General features: G+C 62.2%; 1 protein-coding gene across 2 annotated transcripts; it reads right to left on the bottom strand.

Annotated features, from left to right (window-relative positions):
- Positions 1-8,491: 8,491 nt before the first annotated feature.
- S1PR2 (sphingosine-1-phosphate receptor 2) lies at positions 8,492-17,524 on the bottom strand. 2 transcript variants are annotated; one of them, XM_074934914.1, is made up of 2 exons: positions 17,473-17,524; positions 8,492-9,937 (listed from the first exon to the last, which is right to left on the bottom strand). In XM_074934914.1, exon 2 carries the CDS (start codon positions 9,838-9,840, stop codon positions 8,788-8,790), a length of 1,053 nt encoding a protein of 350 aa, XP_074791015.1. In that variant the 5' UTR covers positions 9,841-9,937; positions 17,473-17,524; the 3' UTR covers positions 8,492-8,787. The 2 variants fall into 2 exon arrangements, with proteins under 2 accessions (XP_074791015.1, XP_074791017.1); XM_074934916.1 differs by lacking the exon at positions 17,473-17,524 and adding an exon at positions 10,714-10,766.
- Between the last annotated feature and the right edge of the window lie 1,821 nt (positions 17,525-19,345).

Below are 19,345 nucleotides of genomic sequence, written 5' to 3'. Positions count from 1 at the left end.
CTACACATGCTGTAAGCCCACGGCGGATTGCACAAAGGGGCTATGAAGTGTGATGGTGGGGGGACCTGGCTATTGTCTGCTCCCCAGGGCCGAGTGTAAGTTAGAGCAGCCCCAAGGCTGCTCTGACACCAGGCCCCGGCCTGGCGTCAGGACACAGGGAGCACAAAGGTGGTTCAGAGCCACCTCCTCCCAGGGTGACTCAGCCCCAGGTCTGTCACACTCTGGAGCTGCATCTGGGATGAATTTGACCCTGTGGGTTCCGATTTGGAGCAGGAGGTCTCATTAGAGCAACCTTTCCCACAGGAGTCCCAGAACTTCCTGCTTCCCTGGGGTGCAGAGCCCCAAGAATAGCCTTTCTCAGGCTATTCTGGGAGCTCCGTGCCTTGTCCTGGCCGGATCCAGGAAAGCAGAGGAAGAGAGTGAGAAGCCATAACCCAGGGTCTGCAAACCTCCTCCTCCATGCCCTGGTTCTCTTTCCCTGCCCATGGTCCCATCTGCACTTCCAACAGCTGGTCCCTTCCCCAGCCCCCGCCATCACAGCTTGGCCTTCCATTCAGCTGCTTCTCTCCCATTAGCTCAAAAAGCCAGGCTCAAGTAAGGAAAGCAGCCAGGACGTCTCCGCGGTGGCCTCCCGGGGAGTCTGGCCTGCAGATTCGAGGTCTGTGTTTCCAAGTTCCTGGGGCTTTGGGGTGACTCCTTTTCCAGGCTCCCAACCCACTTCGCCCTCACAGGGCCTGATTTCCACGCCCTTCCGAGACCCGGGCACCACCAGCTATGCACCCCAAACCCGCCCTGCGCTCTGGGGGAGGTTCAGGACATTGACCAGGCGCAGGAGATGAGTGGCAAGAGCTGGAATGCGGAGTGGTTTTAATTTCCTGGAGCTGTGTGCTGCCTGCAGCAGGGGTGGGGGGGTGGCTGTTTAAATTAAGACACTGGGGGGGAGGGGTGCATTGCGAAGGCCTCCCGCTATTAAACGAGTCCAGACTCCAGCCAGCTGCACTCTGACAGAGCAAGAGGCCCCGACCACTTCCCTCTCCGGCCCAGCAGGAGCTGGCGGGGGTGTGGGCGGGAGGAATTGCTTTGCACTCCTTCTGGGGACCCTCCCGGATGTGGTTGCGGGGTGTGGGGATGAAGGCTGTTCTGCTGGGCCCACGCACCCTGCAGCCCTGATTTCAGGGGCCGGGAGAGAGCCCTGCCCCACGGGCTGGAGGATCGAACTGGGCAGGAATAACGATGCCTGCCTGGCTGTCCCCGAACGGTGCTTTCTGCACGTCCCGGGGGGGGAGGGGGGCTCACGAAGGGGCCAGAGGGCCAGATGTGCAAAGGGGAGCAGGTGCCCGAAGATGCAGCTAGGCGCCTGGTGAGGTTTACAAAGAACTTAGGTGAGTTAGGCACCTGCATTGAGGCCCTGGGACTGGGACTGGGACTCGGGGGGGGCTCTGCAGTGTGAGGTGCAGAAAAACCTGAGTAAAGGTGGCCCCGAGAGAACTAGAGACCGAAATTCAAGGAACCCCTCAGGTCCTCTGCTAACCCTGGCCTGAAAGTGTCCTTGTCTGTTCTCCCTGTCAGAAGCCAGCAGCAGCGAGGGGGGATGATGGAAGTTCAATGTATGTCCTGCCCCGCAGCCAGAGCTGGAATGCAGCCCTCACAGCCATGACCGTGAGCCCCTGCTCTGGGGGCTGGACAGACAGGGCAGCGAAGGAGACGCTCCGTGTCCCGGGCAGACACCAGGCTGTTCCCTCTTCTGGCGGAACGAGCCCAGTTTGTGTTTGACTCGGGGTTGAAAAAAACAAAAAATCCAAATCACCCAGCAGCCCCGGGCAAGGACAGGGAAGGGCTGAGAGCCGGACGGGCGGTGAGGCTCCAGGTCTGGTGTAAATGGGTCGAGGAGAGTTCAGACCAGCAGAGCCTCTGGCCTGCAGCTTAAACGCTTTATTAACTGTTCATAGCAGGTTTTAAAAAGAGAATTCTTTAACCGCTGGAGTCATACCCAAACCCCATGCGCCAGACTGCCCCGGGCCCACGCGTCGACTCATAGCGGGAGCGCAGGCCCTCCAGCGAGTTTCACTGTCTCGCCAGGCGCTGGCTCCCCGGGTGGCCCTGCCGCGGCCCAGCTGTGAGATGCGAGGCACTGCACAGCCCCAGAAAAGAGGGACCCAGATCAGTCAGCCATGCAGAAAACAGGAAATGTACCACGCTGCAGGCTCCTGCCACAGCGTGGGGACCGCGCTGTCACCTCCTCTCTGGCTGAGCCGTTTGCTGTCGCTGGGGTGAGTGAGCGTGTGGGAACTGAACCCCGGGAAATGGGGCCCAGGGCAAAGCCCCCCAGGGAGGGGCCATTTTAGAACAGCTCCCAGCTGCCGAAGTGCCCAGCTCCTGCCGTGACACGGACCCCAGGTTTTCGCAGCCCCGGGCCATGGTGCTTTGCTGAACCCTCGTGAGCTCAGGGGCACTGGGGCCGGAGCCGGGATTTCAGCTCCCCCAGGGTGAGGAGCCAGGGGAGGCGTGTTCTGCGTGCTATTAATGCCCCCGGCAGGGACCGCTCCCCGCCCCCCGCCCACGCTGATCAGGATCACGGCAGCATCCCCAGCACAGACAGGAAGGATGCTGGCTCGGTAGCATCGGCGGGTTGCACACCGTGTGACCAAGGCATTCAGCGTGCTTCCCTCTTGCTGCAGGGGACCCCCCCCGAGGGGGTCCGCGTCCTGCCACCCCGGAGGGAAACGCTCGCGGGGCCGGGGTCTCCACTGCTGTGAGTCAGCACCAGGCTGCGCTGGAGGGGCTGACCCCTCCTGCTGGAACTGCCCTTTCCCGACCGGAGGCATGGGCTAGTGGGGAGGGCCCTGGCCTTGGAGTCAGGACACCTGGTTCTCTAGTGGGAGCTCTGCCACGGCCCTGTCCCTCTCTGCACCCTTTCTTCATTCACACTGCACCCTTTCTTTCCCCTGCACCCTTTCTTCATTTACACTGGCAGGTCTTTGGAACAGGGAGCGTCTCTCCCTGTGTGTTGGGCAGCGCCCGGCCCCGCGGGGGCCTGGCCACGGGCAGGGTCTGTGCAGCGCCCGCCATGACGGGGCCCTGATCTCACCCTCGGGCTGCTTTCACACAACGACAATAACCCTCCGGCCTTTCCCTGACCGCGGCTGGCGCACGCTTGGCTCTAACCGAGGAGGGAACTAGCCTTTTGCCAGCAGGGTTCAGCTGCTGACCAGACGGAGGAGGGTGGCCGGGGCTAACGGGCCACATTTGCAGGCAGAGGCGGCCTCGGGTGCTGGGCACGCTGGCAACGCCGCCCCAGCCGCTCGAACGCCCACGCGGGGGGGCCGGGCTGCTGCAGTCCCCGGCCTTCCCCAGGCTGGAGCAGGCAGGGCCCAGGCGGGTCTGGAGCCAGACCCGCCCGGGCCCCCCGCCGAAGGCCGGCAGCTGCTGGGGACCCTGCCAGCGGTTATTTAAAGTTCAGCGTCAGGACGCTGAGAGCAGCCGAGACCCCAACCCCACCGAAAGCCATTCCCAGGGCCACGGGCGGGGCCAGCGGCTCCTCGCAGGGCTCCAGGCCCAGCTGGCCCCCGGAAACCAGGCGGATGGACCAAGGACGCACGTCCGCGGCTTCCCGGAGCCTCTGCTCTCCCCCTGGCTCTGCACCACCCCCAAGGGCCACCCCCAGCCAGGCTGGCACCTGCCTGCCTGCCCCCCACCCCCAAGGGCCAGCCCCAAGCCAGGCTGGCACCCCCCTACTTGCCCCCCCCCTTGCTACCTGGCAAGGTCCAACTGTCCTGCTGCCTGGGGCTGGAGCCGCCAATGCTCACCCAGAACCGGAGACCGGCTGGTGGGGGGGGGGGTCCACTTGTTTCTGTCACTCAGCACATGGGGCCCTGGGCCACGCCATGGCCGGGGAGCGAGTCTGGGAGGAAACGAAAGCAGCAGGGGAAGTCGCAGCTCCAGCCCCAGAGCCCCCCAGCCCCTGCAGACCCAGCTGACAGCAAAGACCCTCTGCCCTGGGGGCCCGGCTCCCAGCTACCCAGCCCCGTCTGGCGCACAGCACCCATGGAAATGCCCCCCCACCAGTGCCTGGCACACCCCTGGCCAACGGCTCTAGGTGCAGCCGCTAACCCTTGTGCGAAGCAGGGTGTGAACCACAGCCAGTGGCCTGGCCGGGGACAAGCTGCACCCAGCTGTGAACTGCTGGCACCAGGCCCCTGATGGCTCCAACTGACCCCCCACCCCGCCACGGGCTGCGAGGGCCCTGGGCTTTGGTGGGGAAGCAGGGTCCTGAGGGCAAGGGGGGCAGCCTGGCTGCGAGCAGAGGTAACGCCAGACCCCCTTGCCAGGGCAGCATTAGGAGGAGTGGGGGAGGGGGGGTTAGAGACGCCCTGAGCAGGGTGACACCCCCCACCCCAGTGCCGGAGGAACCCACCAGCCCCGGGGGCTCTAATGCAGCTGACACACCAGGGCCGGGTAAAGCCACTAGCCCTGCAGATACCTCCCCTCGGTCCCAGGGGCCCGGCTCCTGTCACTGACAGCAAAGACCCTCGGTCCTGGGGGCCCGGCCCCATCTCCCATACACCCCCCTCCCCCAGACAGGGTGCCAGCACCTCCACCCTGGGCCAAATCCATCCCGGGGCTGCCAGCAACAGGGGCCGGAGACCCCCGTTCCCCAGAGAGATGCCTGCAAGTGAGGCCAGGAGGCCTGAGGGGCTGATTCTTTGCGCCACGCTGGGGGTGTCCAGGGATCTGAGCCGCTGGCTTTCCCCCCACCCAGTCCTGCAAGCCCCCGCTCCTGGCCAGCAGCTCCCGGGGTCCCTCCCTCCAGGTCACAACCCCAGCCCGATAGGCACTGTCTCCCTGAGCCCTGTCCTGGGTAAATCAGGTGCTGATGGACTTGGGTGGGGCGGGGGGAGCATGAGACCCCAGGGGCTTGACTCCTGCTTCGCCCCAACGGGAGCGAGAGTGAAGCCAGCAGCGCGAATCCTGCCTTCCCCTGCCCCAGCTGCTCCACGGAGCCTTCCCGGGGCGTGGAAAACACGGAGCTCCGCACGATTCCTGGCAGGAGCCGACGTGGGCCCAGGGAGGGGGGCAGGGGGCTGTTCATAGAGAGAAGATGACGTAAGACATCGGCAATTGCTGAGCCCGGCTGGCCTCGCTAACACCCCGAGCCCTGTCCCATGCCCCCCTCCCTCTCCAGCTAGGGCCCCCAGCCCTGCCCATACCCCTTTCCTCTCTGGCCAGGCGCCCCCAGCCTCCTGCTAGCGCTACAGGATGGGTGGAGGCGTTTTCCCAGGGCAGAGGGAGCGACTTGGGGGTGAGGAGGGCAGCTCTGGGGCAGGGCCAGCCGGGGAAGCCCGGGCTGCCGTTCCTGGAGCAGAGGGGGCCTGGGGCCATGCAGAGCCCCGGGAAGCGGGCGCAGACGCTGAGTCCATCGGCCCAGCTGCACCTCCCCCTGCCTCGCTCCTTGCTCAGCAGGTCCCCGAGGCATCAACAGGAAGCGATGCTCCGTCTGAAACGTCCTGTTCTGAGAAAGCAGAGGATGGACTCGGAGCCAGCAGCCCCAGCCGGCCCGGTCACGGCCCCAGCAACGCAGCCGCCCCTCCCGCCAGTCGGCGCAGCGAACGGAGCCATGAGAGCGGGACTGGCCAGAGCAGGCCAAGTGCTGAGCCGGCCCCGGGCCTGGAAAACCTGCCCTGCCCGGAGCCACGGGAAACCCAGAGCGACAGGGGCTCGGCCGGCTCCAGCCACGGGCGCTATTTGGAAACTCACTGCGGCCAAAGGGGCAACTTAACACGGGCCCCCCACCCCCGACCTGCAGCCCCTGCTCTCCCAGCCCTGGGCTCCCCCCCACAGCTCTGCTGGTGCCCCTCACTCCCACCCTGCAGCCCCTGCTCTCCCAGCCCTGGGCTCCCCCCACAGCTCTGCCGGTGCCCCTCACTCCTGCCCTGCAGCCCCTGCTAGCCCAGCCCTGCCCCCCCCGCAGCTCTGCCGGTGCCCCTCACTCCCGACCTGCAGCCCCTGCTAGCCCAGCCCTGGGCCCCCCCGCAGCTCTGCCAGTGCCCCTCACTCCCGACCCGCAGCCCCTGCTCTCCCAGCCCTGGGCTCCCCCCCACAGCTCTGCCGGTGCCCCTCACTCCCGACCTGCAGCCCCTGCTCTTCCAGCCCTGGGCTCCCCCCGCAGCTCTGCCGGTGCCCCTCACTCCCGACCCGCAGCCCCTGCTCTCCCAGCCCTGGGCTCCCCCGGCAGCTCTGCCGGTGCCCCTCACTCCCGACCCGCAGCCCCTGCTAGCCCAGCCCTGGGGCCCCCCGCAGCTCTGCCGGTGCCCCTCACTCCTGCCCTGCAGCCCCTGCTAGCCCAGCCCTGGCTTCTGACATGAGGGGATTTGGGGCCCAGCCTGTCCCCCCAACTCGCTGCAGCAGCCTGGGGGGTTGAGACTAGGTCCCATGGCAAGCAGAACAGCATCTGTCAGCCCTGAAACAAAGTGGGAGGGGAAGTGGCCTGACCACAGGTTCCCGATTCCCCCTGCACCATGGGCGGCCCCTGCCAGCCAACCTCCCACTCATCCCCGGGCCCTGCCCCCCCAATACCATGGACTCCCCCCAACACCCTGCTGCCCCCAGAACCAATCCCTGCCCCCGACCGTCTGCCCCAGGACCCCCCTCCCCCCGGGGTCTCCCTCCCCCCACCCTTGGGGTCCTGGTTCTACAATGCGACACCTCTCCTTGATCCCCATGAACACTCCCCACCCCAGGGTGCTGCTCTCACGGACCGGGGGCGGGTTCAGAGCACCGGACCCCACAGCGCGTGTGGGCAGCAGGCGCAGGGGGCAATGACGTGGCCGGGGTGAGAGGAGGAATCACACGGACAAGTGGCCACTACAGAAGCAAACTTTTAATCCCATTGGTGCCAAGGGCCATTTGTACAGAGGTGGCTCGTGCGGCCCAGACCTGGGGGCTCCTGTAGTGTTTGCCAGGGACGGGGTGCGTCCTCCCTGCCCCCCGCCCCAACAGCGCTGCGTGTGCACTAAAGAACCAGGTCCCGACCCCGCGCTCACGTGACACTGGGCCTCCCCCTCGGCCAGAGCACCCCGAGGCCGGAGGAGCGGACAGACAGGTGTGAAAGCGGAAGGCAGAGGTGCTGGAATGGGCGGGGGGACCCTGCAACCCCTGGCTTGCAGCGGTTTCGATCACTTCACTGGCTCTCAGCCCCCACTGCACAAACGGTTCCAGCAGCCCTGGGGACACGCCGGGACACAAGGACGCACACCCCAGACCCACTGGCCAGGTCCCTGCCGGCACCAGGTCCAGAGGGGGCCGGGGGTGCAGGCTGTGCCCGGGACAGGCGGGGGCAGCGGGTTATTTTAAAAACCTTAACCCGCCCCCCCCACGTGCTGGGTAGGGCTGACGTTCCCATGCCCGCCTTCCATTCTCATTCACAAAACAACCCCACGCCTCATGGGCAGGTTGCTGCACATCGGGCCGTGATTCATTCTCCCAGTCAGGCCGGGGACACGCCCGCCCGCCCAGCGGCCCCCGCCGAGGGCACCCAGTGAAGCCCCAAGCCAGGAGAGGCCTGTGCCCCTGGGCTGCCAGCGCCAGGCGGAGCAGAGACCTGTCCTGGGCCAGGCCTAGCGGGGGGCACGTGAGAGCTACACCCCCCCGCCACACACACACACACCCCCCCCCTACCCACACAACCCAGAGACACAGTGCACCACACAGACAGACAGACACACACACGCACGCACACACTACACACTTGCTCTAACCAGGCGTGGGCCCTGGAGGGTTCTCGCCCCGCTCCCCACCCAGCCTCTTCCGACTGCAGCTGGGGGCCGGGGGCTCCGAGGCTGTGGCGAGCGGGGCCCTAGGGGACCCCAGACAGACAGGCAGGCGGACGGCTAGGTACTGTAGGGACGGACAGACAGCTGCACAGACCTGAAGACGACCAGCGAACAGACCCTGTTGTCGAAGCGAGGTCTGGGCTGGATGGAGGGACAGAGAGGCAGCTAGGGACGCAAAGGCCCACAGATTGCAGGGAGGGGGAGAGACAGATGGGGAGGGGCCGATGGACAGCCCAGCAGTGCCCCTGGCCCCTGCAAGAGCCCATCCCACCCCCAGGTCGGCTGGCGAGGCCGCCCCAGTAGGTTTCAAATGCACGTCCCATGGGGGAGAGGAGCTTCGGGGGGCAGCACTGGGGCAGGACCCCAGTTCATCCTGCCCATGACAGCGACTGCTCGCCACACGGGGCTGGGCGCCATGCCGGGGGCACCTGGTGCCCCGATCCTACCAGCTGGCCAGGGAAAATATGTGTAGTGAGGCTTTGGTCCTGACTGTGCACAGACCCCCCCCTCCGCGCCCCCCAGGCCAGGCTCGGGGCAGCAAACCCCTCGCTGCCAGCCCCCTCCTCCCGCCCCAGGGCTTCCACCCCAGCAGGGCAGGTGGCAGTCCACCCCACAGGCAGACCGGGGCGGAGCTGAGCTCCCAGCAGGGCAGGGCATCCGCCGGAAAGGCCCCTGGGCCAGCGGGCGTGGACCCAGGCAGCCTCCGCCCAGCCCCCGGGCGCGTGCCGGGTGAGCGTGGGCGTGCGGCTGGGGTGAGGCCGTGCTGGGAGCAGGCGGGATCCCGGCAGGAGTGGGTGGCACTCGGGAAGATGGCATCACGCGAACCAGATTGCCAGTAACTGGAGAGTCCCCGCCCTCCTTGCCCCGGCAGAGCCACGCTCTGCAGCCTCCCGCGGCCCGTGGGAGAGCCGGCTCCGGGCCGGCTCCCTTCGTACCGATCAGCCAGCTCTGCAGCGCCTCACACCGAGGTGGTGCATTCCCGCAGGATGGGCGAGGTGGGCAGCTCTTGCTTCTGGGTGCCGTGCTCCAGGGAGCTGGAGCTGCGGAGTGGCATCATGCAGCGCTTGGCCGGCTTGCCGCGCCCTGCCCCGCCCCAGCAGCAGAGCACCCGCAGGAACTCCTTGCGCATGTCCTTGCTGCGCAGCGTGTAGATCACGGGGTTGATGGCCGAGTTGAGGGTGGCGAAGCTGAAGAAATAGTCCGCCTTGTAGAGGACGGGGCAGGCCTTGATGGCGCACGAGGTGTCCAGCAGGAGGATGATGAAGGCTGGCAGCCAGCAGATGATGAAGGCCCCCAGCACAATGGTGACTGTCTTGAGCAGGGCCAGGGTCTGCGTGCCGGCGATCTCGGCGTGGCTGGAGCGGACGATGCAGTAGATGTGGCCGTACAGCACCACGATGGAGAGCAGGATGGCGGTGAAGACGGTGACCACGAAGAGGATGTAGCGCTTGGAGTAGAGGGGCAGGACGGTGGAGCAGTCCTCCAGCTGCCCCATGCAGTTCCAGCCCATGATGGGCAGGCCCCCGATGGCCACCGAGATCACCCAGCAGGCCCCGATCAGCAGCACCATGCGGCAGTTCTTGTCGCTGCCGTACAGCTTCACCTTGGTGATGGCCACGTGCCGCTCAATGGCGATGGCCAATAGGCTGAGGACCGAGGCCGCCAGGGTGGCAAAGGCCGTGCCCTCCCGCACGAACCACTGCACCGGCGTCAGCCAGAAGGTGTAGCGCCCCGAGAGCAGGACGTTGGCCATGAAGGCCAGGCCGGCCAGCAGGTCGGAGAAGGCCAAGTTGCCGATGAAGATGAACATGGCCGAGTGGAACTTCTTGTTGCGGTAGACGGAGAGCAGCACCAGCAGGTTCTCCAGCACGATCAGGCAGCACAGGACGACAATGGTGACGGAGACGGGGTCGCGCCCCGGGGTCAGCCGGCTCTCGGTCAGCCCCTTGGTGTAGTTGTAGTGCTCCTGGATCTTCAGCGGGTTGAAGTAATCCTTGTAGATGCTCCCCATGGCTGCCCGTGGGCCGCCCCGGTCACAGCGCCGCCCGGCCCCGGAGCTCGGCGTCACGGGGCGCAGGCCATGGCATCGTCACTGGGGGCGGGTGCACCTGGAGGCAAAGGCAGAGAAGGGGTCAGCGCTGACTGGGGTGGGGGGCAAAGCGGCTCCGAGACAATGAACGGCGCAGTAAGAGCAAGAACAGGGGAGGGACTGACCCCCCACTGGCTGTCCTCCATCCATCCACCCATCCTGCCCTCTGGTATGCCTCCTTCTCCCCATCCTTCTCCCCCAATCTCTTTCCATCTCCCTCCTCCATCCACCCATCCATCCATCCTGCCCTCTGGTATGCCTCCTTCTCCCCATCCTTCTCCCCCAATCTCTTTCCATCTCCCTCCTCCATCCACCCATCCATCCATCCTGCCCTCTGGTATGCCTCCTTCTCCCCATCCTTCTCCCCCAATCTCTTTCCATCTCCCTCCTCCATCCATCCATCCATCCATCCAGCCCTCTGGTATGCCTCCTTCTCCCCATCCTTCTCCCCCAATCTCTTTCCATCTCCCTCCTCCATCCATCCATCCATCCTGCCCTCTGGTATGCCTCCTTCTCCCCATCCTTCTCCCCCAATCTCTTTCCATCTCCCTCCTCCATCCATCCATCCATCCATCCTGCCCTCTGGTATGCCTCCTTCTCCCCATCCTTCTCCCCCAATCTCTTTCCATCTCCCTCCTCCATCCATCCATCCATCCATCCTGCCCTCTGGTATGCCTCCTTCTCCCCATCCTTCTCCCCCCTCCATCCATCCATCCATCCTGCACTGCCGACAGCTCCACGCCCCAGCTGGGCACCAGCCGCGGAAAGGGGGCGGAGGGCACAGGAACACCTCACCTGTCCAAACTCGCGGAGTCCCTCGCCTGAGGAACGTCACCTTGCGGAGGTGAGTCCTGCAGGTTAACAACCCACTGGGTAGCATGAGTTTCCTTCCCCCATGTACAGTGCATTCCACCTTCGTTTCACCCCCACCCCTCCCAGTTCTCCGACTGCAGGGCAGCGGCCCGGCTGGCTCGCGAGGGACCAGGCACATTCTCCCCCCAGCACTGCCATCCCAGCACTGAGGCCGGGCATTCGGCTGGGACCGGAACGACCGTCCCGTCGCCCCCGGGGGACGCCTGTTTGCCTTTGCTACCGGAGCTTCCTGTCCCAGCGCGGGTCCCGTCCCCCTAAGCAGGGACGCCCCGTCCAGCACACATCTGGCAGCCAGCTCTGCACTCCCTACACTCAGCCCCGCCTCCTGCCAGCCCCAGGCAGCTGCAGCAGCCATGCACGAGTGGGGAGGGGGGGCCATGGTGGAGTTACCCCCCCCCCGTCACAGTGACGCCCCGCTGCTCCCTTCCAGTAAGGGGCCAGGCTCTCAGCTGGGGTCAACCAGCATCACATCCCCTGCACCAGAGCTGGGCTGGTGACCCCAGTGAGGGGAGGAGATTTTCCATCTGGCAGAGGAGGGGGGATGGGCTGGGAGTCAGGACACCTGGGTTCTAGTCCCAGCTCCGCTATTGACCTTGGGCAGGTCCCTGCCCCTCTCTGAACCTCTTCCCCTCCTCCCATCTACTTAGAGTGTGAGCTCTTCAGGGCAGGGGGTCATCTCTCCCTGTGGGTCTGTGCATGCCCGGCACAATGGGGCCCAGATCTCGCTGTTTTTATGGGCTCTGCCCAGACCCCAGCCGAGATTGGGTCAGAGCAATGGTCCATCTAGCCCAGTGTCCTGTCTCTGGGCAGTGCCGGTGCCAGGTGCCCCAGAGGGAATGAACAGAACAGAGCAATTATAGAGTATCCCATCCCGTGTCATCCAGTCCCGGCTTTTGGCAAACAGAAGCTAGGGACACCCAGAGCATGGAGTTGCATCCCTGTCCATCCTGGCTAAAAGCCATTGATGGACCTTTCCTCCAGGAATGTAGTTAATACTTTTTTGAACCCAATTATACTTTTGGCCTTCACAACATCCCCTGGCAGTGAGTTCCACAGGTTGACTGCATTGTGTGAAGAAATACTTCATTTTGTTTGTTTTAAACCTGCTGATTATTAATTTCGTTGGGTGACTCCTGGTTCTTTTGTTACGAGAAGGGGTAAACAACACTTCCTTCTTCACTTTCTCCACCCCATTCATGATTTTATAGACCTCTCTCAGATCCCCCCTTAGTTCTCTCTATTTCAAGCTGAATAGTCCCAGTCAACAGAGGGAAAATTACTTTTTCAAGTGCAATTCAATTCCATGATTGAATTCGCCTCGTTAGCACTACAAAAAGTAATCTTCCCACTGTTGATATTCACCCCTTCTTGTCAACTGTTGGAAATAGGTCACATGCACCCTAATTGAATTGGCCTCATTAGAACTGACCCCCCACTTGGTAAGGCAACTCCCATCTTTTCATGTGCTGTGTATTTATACCTGCCTACTGTATGTTCCACTCCATGCATCTGATCAAGTGGGTTATAGCTCATGAAAGCTTATGCCCAAATAAATTCGTTAGTCTCTAAGGTGCCACAAGGACCTCTCGTTGTTTTTATCAGGCCTGAATCTCATCTACCAGTCACCCCGTTTTGTGAGATCCCTTTTGTAGCTCTTCGCAGTCTGCTTTGGACTTAACTATCTTGAGTATTTTGTATCATCTGCAAACTTTGCCAACTCACTGTTTACTCCTTTTTCCAGATCATTTATGAATATGTTGAACAGCCCTGGTCCCAGTACAGACCCCTGGGGGACACCACTATTTACCTCTCTCCACCGTGAAAACTGACCACTTATTCCTACTCTTTGTTTCCTGTCTTTTAACCAGTTACTGATCCATGAGAGAACCTCCCATCTTATCCTGTGACAGCTTACTTTGCTTCAGAGGCTTAGATAAGGGACCTTGTCAAAGGCTTTCTGAAAGCACAAGTACACTGTATCCACTGGATCCCCCTTGTCCGCATTTGTGGACCCCCTCAAAGAACTCTAATAGATTGGCAAGGCCTGACTTCCTGTCTTAACTCTTTCCCAACATACTGAGTTCATCTCTATGCCTCATAATTTGGTTCTTTGCTGTAGTTTCAACCAATTGGCCTGGTACCGAAGTCAGACTTACCAGCCTGGAATTGCCAGGATTGCCCCTGGAGCCTTTTTTTTACAAATCCGCATCACATTAGCTCCCCTCCAGGCACCTGATCCAGAGGCGGATTTAAGCCAGAGGTTACACACCACTCTTAGTAGCTCTGCAGTTTCATATTGGAGTTCCTTCAGAACTCCTGGGTGAATGCATCTGGTCCTGGTGACTTATTACTATTTAACGTATCAAGTTGTTTCAAAACCTCCTCTACTGACACCTCAGTCTGGGCCAGGTCCTCAGATCCGCCACCTAAGCAGAATGGCTCAGATGTGAGAGTCTCCCTCACATCCTCTGCAGTGAAGACCCATGCAAAGAATTCACGTCGCTTCTCTGCAACAGCCCTGGCTTCCTCGAGGGCTCCTTCAGCACCTCAGTCGTCCAAGGGCCCCACTCACTGTTTGGCGGCTTCCTGCTGCTGATGCACTTAAAAAAATTTGCTGTCAGTTTCTGTGTCTTTTGCTAGTTGCTCTTCAAATTCTTTTTTGGCCTGGCTGATTGTAGCTGGGCACTCGCTGACGGGCCTGAGGTCACGCTCCTTTCTATTTTCCTCAGTAGGATTTGACTTCCCATTTTTAAAGGACGCCTCTTTACCTCAAACCACCTCTCTTACTCTGCTGTTTAGCCACGGTGGCATTTATTTGGGCTGTATCTCACTTGTTTGAGCCTCTATTATGGTGATTTTCAGACGTTTCCATGCAGCTTGCAGGCATTTCACTCTTGGGACTGTTCCTTTTAACAAGTGTCTTCAAATACGTGTAGTTCCCCTTTTTGAAGTCAAATGCTGCTGCAGTGGGTTGTTTTGGTATTTCCCCCACTGCAAGGATGTTAAATTTAATTAATCATGGCTGCTATGACTGAGCCGTTCAGCTACGTTCACCTCTTGGACCAGATCCTGTTCGCCACTTAGGACTAAAACAAGAATTGCCCCTCCTCTGGTGGGTTCCAGGACGAGCTGCTCCAAGAAGCAGCCGTTAATGGGGTCTAGAAATTTTATCTCTGTATCCCATCCTGAGGAGACATTCCCAGTCCACATGGGGATAGTTGCAATCCCTCATTATTACTGAGTTTTCTATTTCTGTAGCCTCTCTGCTCTCCCTGCCGTTTCACAATCACTGTGGCCATGCTGGTCAGGGGGTCAGTAGTACATTCCTGCTGCTAGACTCTTATTATTCAAGCAGGCAATTTTCTATGGTACCGTTATATTCATTTAAGATTTTTACTATATTTGACTGTATGCTTTCACTCACATATAGAGCCACACAGAGAATCACAGAAGATTAGGGTTGGAAGGGACCTCAGGAGGTATCTAGTCCAACCCCCTGCTCACAGCAGGACCAACCCCAACTAAATCATCCCAGCCAGGGCTTTGTCAAGCCTGATCTTAAAAACCTCTAAGGAAGGAGATTCCACCACCTCCCTAGGGTAACGCATTCCAGTGTTTCACCACCTTCCTAGTGAAAAAGTTTTTCCTAATATCCAACCTAAACCTCCCCCACTGCAACTTGAGACTATTACTCCTCGTTCTGTCATCTGCTACCACTGAGAACAGCCGAGCTCCATCCTCTTTGGAACCCCCCTTCAGGTAGTTGAAGGCTGCTATCAAATACCCCCTCATTCTTCTCTTCTGAAGACAAAACAAGCCCAGTTCCCTCAGCCTCCCCTCGTAAGTCATGCTCCCCAGCCCATAGTCATTTTCATTGCTCTCCGCTGGACTCGCTCTAATTTTCTACATCCCTTCTGTAGTGGGGGCCCAAAACTGGACGCAGTACTCCAGATGAGGCCTCACCAGTGCCGAATAGAGGGGAATAATCACTTCCTTCGATCTGCTGGCAATGCTCCTACTAATACGGCCCAATATGCCATTAGCCTTCTCGGCACAAGGGCACCCTGCTGACTCATATCCAGCTTCTCATCCACTGTCACCCCTAGGTCCTTTTCTGCAGAACTGCTGCTTAACCGGTCGGTCCCTAGTCTGTAGCGGTGCATGGGGTTCTTCTGTCTTAAGTGCAGGACTCTGCACTTGTCCTTGTGGAACCTCATCAGATTTCTTTTGGCCCAATCCTCTAATTTCCCTAGGTCACTCTGGACCCTATCCCTACCCTCCAGCGTATCTACCTCTCCCACCAGCTGAGTGTCATCCGTGAACTTGCTGAGGGTGCAATCCATCCCATCCTCCAGATCATTAATAAAGATGTTGAACAAAACCGACCCCAGGACCGACCCCTGGGGCACTCCGCTTGATAGCGGCTGCCAACTAGACATCGAGCCTGCTCTGTCATTCCTATCTATTGGCACCCCGGTGTTCCCATGTCCCACTGATTATCATTGTTCCACCGAGAGTCTGTGATGCCGGAATATTGACACATTTTATAGACGCTTGTGTACAAGTGCTAGGAGTCTAACTAAAGGCATCTGCCTTCACGGAATGTAACCGACTGGGACTCGTTTTCATTTGACTGTTTCTCTTCTCCTCCTACCTGCACTTCATCAACTTCTATCCTCTCCTCGGCACTAGGAAATAGAGAATCCCCTTCAAGAAACCCTCCCCTACGGGATGGCTCTGTCCCAACCGCGTGCTCCTCTGCGCCCGTCGGCTCTCCCCCAGCTTCGCTTAAAAACTCCTCCACAACCTTTTTCATTTTCCAGGCCACCAATCTGGCTCGGTTTCGGTTTAGGAGGAGCCCATCCTGCCTGTTTAGGCTCCTCCTTTCCCAAAAGGCCTCCAGGACCCCTCTCTCCTGGCCTTCCCTAGGTCACTGACCCCTACGTGTACCACCGCCACCGGCTGCTCCCCAGCACTGCACATAAACGGTCTCCAGGGCTTGCCGGAGGGGTGTCCGTGGCACGAGAGGACACCACCTCCTCCCACCTGGGGATCATGTCCCGCCGCTCCAATTGGACCTTCTCCTTCCCCAAGACTTTCAGCCTCCTCAACAGCCCAGCAGCTGTCAGCCAGCGGGTGGGACCCAGAGACTCTCGCCGGTTTGCCCCCGTCCCCTTTAGCTCCTCCAGGTCAGCCACACCTGGCACAGTGGGGGCCCCAGAAGCAACGCGTGTTTCCCAGGGTTTCTATGCCCGGAACCCGGCTGCACAGACCCAGAAACCCCCACCGCTATCAACAGGCACCATCAATCTCGGTCTGGGCTGCAGCGGATGCTGAGAAGCACTTCGCCCCCACGGGCAGGATACGGCTCGGGGGGGGGGGCGGGGGGGGAGGGGGGTTGCATGGCCTGGTCTACCGCAGGACAGAGATGACTCAGAACCAAACCCTGAACCAGGTAACACTACATCTGCACTTTCCAATGCCCTGTGCTAAAGCTGAACCATGAAGGAGGGAGGTCGAGTGGTTAGAGCAGAGGGGGCTGGAAGCCAGGACTCCTGGGTTCTTTTCCTGTCTCTGCCACAGACTCACTGCCCCCACTCCCCTGAGCCAGTCAAGGTCTCAGATTCCTCTCTGCCAGTCCTCCCGCCCCCCCGCATAAGGCACCAGCCCAGCCATTCCCCCTGCACCAAGGCCCACACGGAGGGGGCTCTCCATGCCGGACCCCAGTGCCCTGCGGGGAGCTCTGCCGGGGCAGCCCTGGGGGTACAATGGCACTCCCGGGGAAGGAGCCTGGTGGGAGCCCCAGGACTGGCCTGTGAGCAGCTCCTCCTCTAAGGGCTGCAGCTCCAGCTCCTTCCCCAAGGCCCCGGCCTGCTCCGGGTCCTGGTGGGGAGAGGGCTCTGCTTGGGGGGGGGGGGGGGGCCTGAGGCCAAGAGGGGGCACTTCCAGGAGAAGGGCAGGGGGTGGAGGGGGAGCCTAGCTGCTGGACCAGGAGGGGCTCACCTGTGTTCTCAGCCTCCCCAGAGCCCTGCCCACCGGGGCGGGGGGGGGGGGGCTGGCATGACACGGGGATGGGGGTGTGTGGCTTTAGTGATGGGAGCTCCTGCCAGGTGATGATGGGGGATGTTGGCAGCCCCCTGACCAGCAGTAAGGCCCATGGGCCCTGTGGGTTTGGGAAAACTGGTACAGTCCCACCCCCTGACCTGGAAATACACGGGGGGGAGGCTGCTCAGTCCCCAGCCTCCCTGCTGCAGGAATGGCCACGGGAAAATGGGGGGGGGGGTGTTGTGGGCAACTGCCCCAGGGGAACCGGGGGTTGAGAACCAGCAAAGTTGCTTCGCACAGCGCCAAGCGAAGGGCTAGACGGGTACAACTTTGGGCTACAATTCTCCATATCCTGCTGGGGGGAAAGGCCCCCCCCAGCCTGGGGCGTCCCCGCCCCACCGAGCCAGCCAGCCTCACGCCCCATTCCCCTCCGAGCCAGCCAGCCCCCCAGCCTGGGGAGCCATGTCCCCTCCGGAGCGGGTCTCCGACAGGGGTTCCCCGGAGGGGGCAGGCGGAGCCCGGGGCGGCTGCTGCGGGTCCAGCCCCACAGGCCCCCCGGCAGCGCGCCCCGCCCCGCCGCGGACCCCCAGCCCCGGAGCGCGCCCGGCTCCGGCCGCTCCCCGCCCGGCTACTCACGCTGGGGCGCCCCGGCTCCGGCTCCGGCTCCGGCTCCAGCCCGGGTCCCTCCCGCCGGCCGCGCCGCGGAGACGTGGCCAAGGCGCAGCCGGAGCGATTCGTCGCCCCCGGCGGGAGGAGCCGAGCCGAGCCTAGCCCGGCCCCCCAGCACCCCCCGCCCGGCCGGGCCTCGGGGCACCCGGCTCCGCGCCCAGCTCTGGCCCCGGCCCCGGCTCCCGGTGCGCGCAGCGGGGCGACCCCTGCCCTGCCCTGCCCTGGCTGCGCGGGGCTCGGCCGCTCGTCGGGCGGGGCGGGGCGGGGCTGCCAAAATCCGGGGGGCCGAGATCGGCCCAGGATCTCTCTGCAGCCCTGCAACCAGCTACGCCAGGCTGCCCCCTAAGGACCCCAGCGCCCCCCTTCCAGCACCTCCCGACCCCTCCTGCACCCACCGACCCCCTTCCAGCACCCCCCGACCCCCCCAGACACCCCAGCACCCCCAACCCCTCCTGCACCCACCGACCCCCCCCAGACACCCCAGCACCCACCAACCCCCTTCCAGCACCCACCGACCCCCCCCAGACACCCCAGCACCCCTAACCCCTCCTGCACCCACCGACCCCCCCAGACACCCCAGCACCCACCGACCCCCTCCTGGGGCCCCATACTCTCTAGCTCTAGCCAACCCCTCAGACACACTGTGACCCCCCAGAAACACCTGCACCCACCTAACCTGCCACCCAGGTTCCCCTGCCACACGAGGGTCCCCAGCACCCAATCCCCAGTAGCCCCCCAACATTCCTGGTCTGCCCCCCTCCCCACACCACCAACATGCTCCAGTGTCCTCGTCGTCCCCGGCCCCGGCCCGTGCCAGCAGCTTAAATTACCCAAATATATACAAACAGCCTCATTCCATGATTTGCACAGTATGCAAAATCCTGGCAGCTCAGGGAAGGACCCCTCAGCACCCACCAGGACCACCCCTCCCCCCCAGGACACCAGCATCCCCCCTTTCTCCAGTGACCCTGCCCTTCCCCCTCCCAGGGGCCCCTCTCCCCCAGGGGCCAACCTTCCCCGGGCCAGGACGTGTGGGGGACCACACAACCCCAGACCCTGCTGCCCAGCTGTCAGATGGGGGATGGAGAGAGGAGCCTCACAGGAAATACAGAGGCAAATTCTCCCTTGGAGGCAATGACAGACTGGCCAGGTGCCCGGCAGGGGGAGGGGATGTGGTCAGGGATGCAGCGACACCGGGGGACCCCACAATGGGAGAGGCTGGGGCTGTGGGGTGATTCCCCGCTGCCCTGGTGCGAAAGGTGCCGTGGCACCGGCATGCTGTTGGCAGCCGTACTTGTGTGCACCTGGCAGGATCTAGATGCCCAGTGCCAGTATCCTGTCTTCAGCAGCCAATTGCAGGTTCTCCAGGGCAGGGACCTAGGGTGCCCCCCTGGACCATGCTGCAATTACCCGCTATCGCTTTTTTGGGGGGAGAGTGGGGTTGCTGGCCCTCCTTGCAGGCTACGGGGCTGTGGAGCAGTCAGGCTGCCTACAGCTAGGTGGGGGCGTGGGGCCCGGCTCCCCTGGGAGCAGCCTGTTTTTTCTCTCTCTGGCCTGGGTTCTCGCGCATCCGTGTGCTGAATTCAAAGCACTAAAGTCGTGCTACGATGCAACCTCCCAGCCTGAGCATGGAGATCTCTCCTTTCTCTGTGTGCTATGAACAGCCCGGGATCGTCTCCTCATCACAGAGATACGTGCAGCGCCTTGCGCCAGGGGCCCGGCTGTAATAATCCAGAACTGCCCTTTCCCATCCATCCATCCGTCCCCCTGTACTGAGGCTGTTCGCCCCACTGGGCAGCTGGGAGATCCCATGAGGCAGGGGGAGGAGCTCGCTCGGGTC

The sequence above is a fragment of the Natator depressus genome, chromosome 20 (assembly GCF_965152275.1).
Source record: "Natator depressus isolate rNatDep1 chromosome 20, rNatDep2.hap1, whole genome shotgun sequence".
Classification (NCBI taxonomy): Eukaryota; Metazoa; Chordata; order Testudines; family Cheloniidae; genus Natator; species Natator depressus.
This window is presented reverse-complemented; position numbering and strand designations above follow the sequence as displayed.